Consider the following 7,500-nt stretch of genomic DNA (forward strand, 5'->3'; position numbering starts at 1 on the left):
AAACAAAAATGGTCAAACTTGCTATTACATTGGCTCAGTAAAACTGTTACCATGAGTCATCGTTTCTCAACCTTGGGGTCGCCTGAAATTCAAATGGGGTCGCCTGAGATACTGGGTATCTTACAATTGACCAGTACATTAAAATATACATACATTAAATAAAAAATATGATATCTAAGTTAAGTAACTAATCAGATGATTCATTACAATCTAGCTATGTAAACTAAGACATCCCACATGAGATGTTTGATTGAGGTAATCATGCTTGATCAATGTTCCAATCAAAGTAGTAAAACAACAAGGCGTGCAAACGATAGCCAAGAGACCAAACAAACAAAGAACTTTTGTTGAAAATCAAAGTACCAGTCTCGACTGGGTGTTACAACGGAAATGTTGTGAATGATCGGGGTCACCAACGTCTTGTGACATCTTGTGTCACTTGCCAGAAAAGGTTTTGAACCCCTGCCTTAAGTACTGTGTAGTCTGATATATTAACTTTCCAAAGCTAATAATATATTGATGTACCATGGTTAGACTTAAAACACAGAATGTAACTATGTAAGCGTTTCTTTGACATTTAAAAGAGGTCATACTATAAGTAAGTGTAATATAGACATGAACTGAACAATTTTAGTTAGCTAGTTAGAGATTATCCTGTCATCAGTGCACCAAAATTTACCAGACTTGAATTATACCGTATTACCATTACCGGTAATTTCCTGTGTATTAGCCACATAGTGTATAAATCGCAGAACAGTGTTTCATGCAAGTAAAAAAAAAAAAGCAAAAACATATTAATACCATATTAACTGTCCCTGGGCTCTATTTTGCGTCCCAGCGCAATTGACTTTGTATACTCGCGCTTTTGTCTTTCCTATTTTGCAGTCAGCGCATATAGGAATTTTCCCTCCACAGGTACATGCCGGTAAATTAGGGAATCCGATTGCGCCCACGGGGGCGGTTCAGCGAAAAGACGGGGCGTGTTCCGGCGCAAATGTTCACTGTTGATATTTTGCAGTTTCAGAAAACAATTCCGCCACAGACCAGGAACTCCCTGGTCTAAAGTCTGTGGCGCAAATACAGATGCTATTTTAAGGGCGCATGCATGACCACAGGCCTGCATGAATGAATGCGTTGCACACCAATCTACAGACACCCCCGTGCACAGACGGAAACATTCAAAGCCTTAATAATATTTGTCCATTTCCCGGTTTTGTTCGTGCCTTGGTGACCTAAACATTTAGTAACCTATATAGTACAACATCTACATGCAATATCTTTACAACAACAACGCCTAATTATGACCTATTAATTTGGACAACTTTATACAGCCCTATAAAGGCTAAAGTTACCTTCAGTTTTGTTCCAATGTACTGTTGTGTATGGCTTTAAACATCGCGTGCGCTTTAACATCAGCCTAAGCATTATTCCAGCTGCGCTAAGGTTTTAAGCACCATAATTTTGCCTACCTTGTTGTAGCCCATCTGAAATAACTCCAAGCTTTGTTATGTTCCCTCCATCCTTTCGTTATTTTCAAAAAACGTTTTATATCCATGCCTTGAAGTCTTGAGTTAGTGAATTAGCTTAAATCAGCTTTTATGTCCTGTTAACCAGCAACCATAGATAGTACAAGAAAGCAGCAAGTATGGCTACAACTTCTGTAGTTGCTGCATCCATTCATTGTTATTCTCTCCTGCTCAAACAAATGTTGTGCGTACATTAAGTTGATGATAACGTGTTTACAAACTCTACTTAACAGAAAATATTGTAAATAGCCTACTGTCATGCAGTTAATGGGATACTGTGCAAAGTTGAAAGTTAGGTCAACTTGGAAACTGTTTCTCTTGTTGAGTTGCCTGAGGGTAAGGAGCCCTTGCTTGGCCGCCTGTGCTGCGCAACGCACACTTCACTCCTCTCATCTATACATCGCAGTTCCCATTTCTGTAAACCATACATAATTTCAAAAAAAAATATTACCACTCGAGGGAAATCAGTGTGGTGTCCATTAAGATGTGAAAAAATAGGCATACATCTAGCGTACACATTTCACGAATCACGGATGTGTTGATGACATAAATTAGGAAATATTAGAGGACTTAAGGAGACGTGATGTTGAATTGCCCCAGCGGCAGCACGGGAGAGCATGTTAGATTACATTGTACATTGCAAAAATATCACCATGCATTCATAACCTCGTGATTCAGTGAGAGTGATCCCAAAACATCGGAAAGTATGTCTTTGTGACAATTCTGCATTACATTTTGTCAAGAGGAAAAATCAATAGCTAACTGTTCCCAACTGAACAGTGATTATATAGCGCTGTGAACGCTCCTGGCTGCGCCTGGCAAATACGCCACCATAATAGCAATCAGCTATGGAACAAGCGTGCCTGTTGTAGGGAATGTGAGATGACGCTCTGATTTACGCCCAAACCACACCCATGATTAATGTAGCTACTTCAGACCACCCCATTTTAGATTTGCGTCAGGCGCAACAGTCAATTATACCGCTGGTAAAATAGCATCAGCGCCCAAGATCCGCCCACAAAGTCACTTGCGTTTTGCGCAAAGACACTTCCGTTTCAGACCATTAAAATAGGGCCCCCTGTGTGTTAACCTCATAGCTGAAGAAATTTAGCAAAATCAATAAACCACGGCTAATAGTTTGGAAATTACGGTATGTAAACCATACAATAACAGTATAAGGCATATTTCTTGTCAAAAGTGCTTAATTAACTCAGCCAATAATTTGGTTAAGGTAGAGTCAGAGGTACTGTAGGCTTTTTTCTTATTTCGGCTGCTAAGGTCTTTTGTGCAATGATTTAAGGTAGGTTTACAAGATAAGGAGAACATTTGAATTTTAAATTCTTCAAGTGAACACTTTAGGGAAACCTTAAGAAGATGTTTTGTGCAAATGGTGTTTTGTGGCTCCTGGCATTCCCATTCAACCTCCAGAAGGTTGTAAATTCAATCCCAGGAGCTGCCAACATTGTGCTCCAAAACAAGACACTTGCTCTAGGAGAACTGCCCCCATTGTCCATTTACTATCCCTCCTGATAAGAGCATAAGCTAAATGAATGTAAAATAATAATTCATGTAATAACACAAGTAGTGGCAGTGTAGACACAGCTATGACATGTTTTCTTTGTGATTCTTTAAAAAAGTGCATTAAGGTCAACTCTTTTATTTTGCGTGTGCATAAAGAGGGAGGAGTCATGTCTTCAGCTTGTCTGTAGATAAACAGTACTTCTGACAGCACTTGGAAGGCTACCCAGTCCAGTCTGATACTGTGTGTGTACAAGGACCATGGGAAATGCAATCCCACTTCACCACATCAACATTTTCATTTATTTATTTTTACTCCTTTTTGCATTAATTTCCACCTTTAAACCACGTGCTTAAAAACACACAAATCAACCTCTGGCAACAGTGCACAAACTTCCTGTTGACTGGTGACTCTGCTTGTTGTCCTTTTGAGTACCTACCTGTACTGGAGCACCTGTGGTATTGTGGTCTCTTTCTCTTGCCCTCTTTCTTTTGGTCTCTCTTTCGCTCTCTCTCTCTCTCTCTCTCTCTCTCTCCTCGTTGTCTTCCTCGTCTTCTCTTTGTCTCATAATTGATGATTTCCTGCTCCAGGCATTCTGGAGGTCCTGCACTGCATCCTAATCGAGAGCCCTGAGGCGCTCAACATCATCCAGAGGGGACACATCAAGTCCATCATCTCTCTGCTCTACAAACACGGACGCAACCACAAGGTGACACGAGCGCTCCCGCCACCCCACTGGACAGTCCCCAACCTCACACACACAAAGGCACACACTCACATATCACACACACTCACACACACACACACACACACACACACACACACATACACACACACACACACACACACACGCACACACACACACACACACACACACACACACACACATACACACACACACACACACACACACACACACATACACACACACACACACACACACACACACACACACACACACACACACGGAAGTCTTCCGCTCTAATGCACTGAATGAGAAACAGAGATAGAGATAAAAGAGAGAAAACAGATAGATGGAGGTGGAGAGAAAAGGAAAAGGCCAGGGTGGTGGGCAGTCCCAGTCCCATAGCAGGTGCAGGCTGTGCAGAGGGGATGAGGTAAATGGGAAAGCAGAACAGGTGCTAAGAGATGGATGCTAATGAGCTACTGTAGCCTTAAGAGCAGTGGGGAATGACAATACATTGAGCAGTCTAAGAGAGCACTGATGTAGGTCACAGGTGTGACCTTGAGAAGGGATGCTGCATGGATATGCACACGGTTGCCGTGTCTAAGTGCACAAACAACTGCATGACATTGCAGGGTTTGGGTGCAGTGGTTCTCCATGTTGATTGTGTGATACAGTATAACTGTTTATTTTGCCCAAAGCTTGACTTCTTACTAACACTGCTGGTGGTAAAAAGAGTGGGTTGTAGATGATGCAGGCTTCCTGACAGTCAGCAAGCCGTCGACTATAAATGCTTTGACGTATGACGTATCAATTTGTTTGTGTTGAGTGGAAATCTACACCAGCTCTGACATCTCCCCGATATAAATAAATGGGCTATATAGCCACCGTTTGGCCAGGGTGCTTATGAATTGGCCCATAATAAAGTGTCCAGCTTTGGCCAGCTGCCGCTGGCTGAAGCCCCTTAGCAATTTAATGCCCCTGCTTTGCAAAAAAATAAAAGCGAGGAGATGGTCTCTCATGTATCAAAAAGATATTAGCAGCCGTGCTCCTCATCTCATCATGAGCTCCTGCTAGCAATTATGCACCCATTAACAGCCAAGCAAGACGTGACAGAACCTCCATTATCATCCTGCAGTGAGATCTGTGATGAGTTTAAGGTTTATTGGCTGGGTACCGGGAGAAAATGGAGGTGTTTTTTCCTGATTTGTATGTGTGTGTGTGTGTGTGTGTGTGTGTGTGTGTGTGTGTGTGTGTGTGTTTGTGTGTGTGTGTGTGTGTGTGTGTGTGTGTGTGTGTGTGTGTGTGTGTGTGTGTGTGTGTGTGTGTGTGTGTGTGTGTGTGTGTGTGTGTGTGTGTGTGTGTGTTTACACATTATTCTGTAGATCCTGGATGTGTTGTGCTCGTTGTGCGTCTGCAATGGTGTGGCAGTGAGAGCCAATCAGAATCTCATCTGCGATCACTTGCTCCCCAGAAGAGATCTGTTACTCCAGACACGATTGGTCAATGATGTCCACAGGTAAACTGAACGTCATATGTTTTCTGTGAAATGCCAACATAGGATATACTAAAGAGAATGTTCTGTGAAATGTCAACATATACTAAAGAGAACGTTCTGTGATTGGAAGTCAACTTTAAAATGGTTGAATACCAACAGTATTGCACTCAAATCATCATCACCATCAATTATCAATTTTGAATACATATTGTACACATAGATCATACATATTTGAGCGCTCTAGCTAGTGTTGGAAATGACTGTGCCATTTCCCTGTGGCAGCATGAGGCCTAACATCTTCCTTGGCGTGAGAGAGGGCTCTGCACAGTACAAGAAGTGGTACTTTGAGCTGATGATCGACCAGGTGGACCACTTTGTCACCAGCGAGCCGTCTCACCTGAGAGTGGGCTGGGCCAACACTAAAGGCTACGCCCCTTACCCTGGGGGAGGGGAGGGCTGGGGGGGCAACGGTGTTGGAGATGACCTCTACTCTTATGGCTTCGACGGGCTGCATCTGTGGTCAGGTGGGTCTTGGGCTTGTTGCAGCCTTACACTCTATATCCATAATGGGTATTAGGTGAAGTTAAATAAGTCACCCTCAGACAGAGACTATCAGCATTGTAGCAACCATGGAACATTAATAAAATCATCAGCTTCTAACTATTACAGGTGAAACCCAAAATGTTGTGCGGCAAATTAAACTCTTAATCTGAAATGTTGGTGACAAAAAGTGACATGGTGGATGACGCAATAGCAAAACACAATAGCTCTGAATGCAGCTCCATGGTAGCTGTGCAATCGTTGCAAATGCAATATGAGAAAGGGTGTATGGAAAATGCTTTCATCCATAGTGTCCTGCTGGAGTTATTGTAAATGGAATGTGTTTAGGTACTGTAGCTCTCATTGAGCGCTTTTTATTTTTCACATTGCTCTTCCTGTCGGAAAATAAGGGTTGGTGCCAGGGAAGATGTATTGTACCTCAAATGGCTTTGGAAAGAATCTCATTTGTCATTATTCACTTTAGACTATACTTTTGGGTCTTATAGAGCAGTTGCACCAGATAGAGTTCTGTGAATATTTGAAAATGTAGCTTTGCAGACCTGAGGCTCAAACTGAGGAACAGGCCGTCTTTCTTTAGCACTGCTGAGCACAAGGCTTGAGTGTGTGTGTGCGTGTGTGTGCCTGTGTGCTGTGTGCTTGTGTATATCTTTGTCTGTGTGCTCTTTGTCTGTGTGTGTGTGTGTGTGTGTGTGTGTGTGTGTGTGTGAGTGTGTGTGTGTGTGTGTTTGTGCTGTGAGCTTGTGTGTACTGTATGTTTGTCTGTGTACTGTATCTGTGTGTTTGTCTGTGTGTTTGTGTGTGTGTTTGTGTATCTATGTGTGCTTTTATGTTTGTGTACTCATGTATGTCTGCTCCCCCACACACACACCTTAGGTCGTATCCCGCGAGCTGTGGCCTCAGTGAACCAGCACATGCTGACCTCGGATGACGTGGTGAGCTGCTGCATGGACCTGGGCGCCCCCAGTATCTCCTTCCGCATTAATGGCCAGCCCGTGCAGGGCATGTTCGAGAACTTCAACGTAGACGGACTCTTCTTCCCTGTAGTTAGCTTCTCCGCCGGAGTCAAGTGAGTCTGCTCAATCAACTCAGCTGCATGTGTAAGGTAGTAAGTCATAACATAACTACAGTAGGGAAGCCTGTTGAACCTGTATGTGGAAGGGTTAAACAAAGCAAAGCTTGTTTTTTCTATTAGCAAGCTTAATGCAGAAAAGCAATTCAAAGTGCTTGACATGCAAACATTCAGAATTCAGTTATGTGTATTTTTTTATCTTTTATATAACAGACAGTTCAAATTAATTGTTCTAATCACACACACACACACACACACACACACACACACACACACACAGTGCAACTTTTAAAGCAACACCAAAGAGTTTTTTGTACCTTAAAATATTGTTTCCAAAATCATTTCAGTCGTTCATCAACTTGTAACAGGGTAAACGGCACTTCTGCATTCTCTTCGCGACCCTCTATCGGCTATAACCGCACTATGCAAGTTTGCCAGATCGGGTAGCGGATCTGTAGTTCGATGGAATGAGACATAAGAAACTACAAATTTGACTTGCTTCTGATGACGCAATACATCGTACTTTCATAAAATCATATAACCTACTCCACCTTGTCTGTAGACCTCGTTATTTCCAAAGCCAGTGCTGGATAAACAAATAGCGTGCGTGCGACAGGAAAAGTGCTTTGGTGTTGCTTTAAT

The 7,500-nt window shown here is 42.5% G+C and overlaps 1 protein-coding gene across 1 annotated transcript in view; it reads left to right on the forward strand.

The window, feature by feature from the left end:
- The window catches only part of LOC143139155 (ryanodine receptor 3), a 205,393-nt gene that overhangs the window by 95,717 nt on the left and 102,176 nt on the right, over positions 1–7,500 (forward strand). Inside the window, exons 16-19 of the mRNA XM_076299756.1 lie at positions 3,636–3,754; positions 5,116–5,249; positions 5,511–5,752; positions 6,663–6,855. Of these exons, the coding sequence (XP_076155871.1) occupies positions 3,636–3,754; positions 5,116–5,249; positions 5,511–5,752; positions 6,663–6,855 (688 nt within the window). The remainder of the gene's footprint in view (positions 1–3,635; positions 3,755–5,115; positions 5,250–5,510; positions 5,753–6,662; positions 6,856–7,500) is intronic.

The sequence above is a fragment of the Alosa pseudoharengus genome, unplaced genomic scaffold (genome assembly GCF_046254945.1).
Source record: "Alosa pseudoharengus isolate Yale_2024_CS ecotype anadromous, Long Island Sound unplaced genomic scaffold, YU_APseudo_1.1 YU_APseudo_1.1_scf_22, whole genome shotgun sequence".
Taxonomy (NCBI): domain Eukaryota; kingdom Metazoa; phylum Chordata; class Actinopteri; order Clupeiformes; family Clupeidae; genus Alosa; species Alosa pseudoharengus.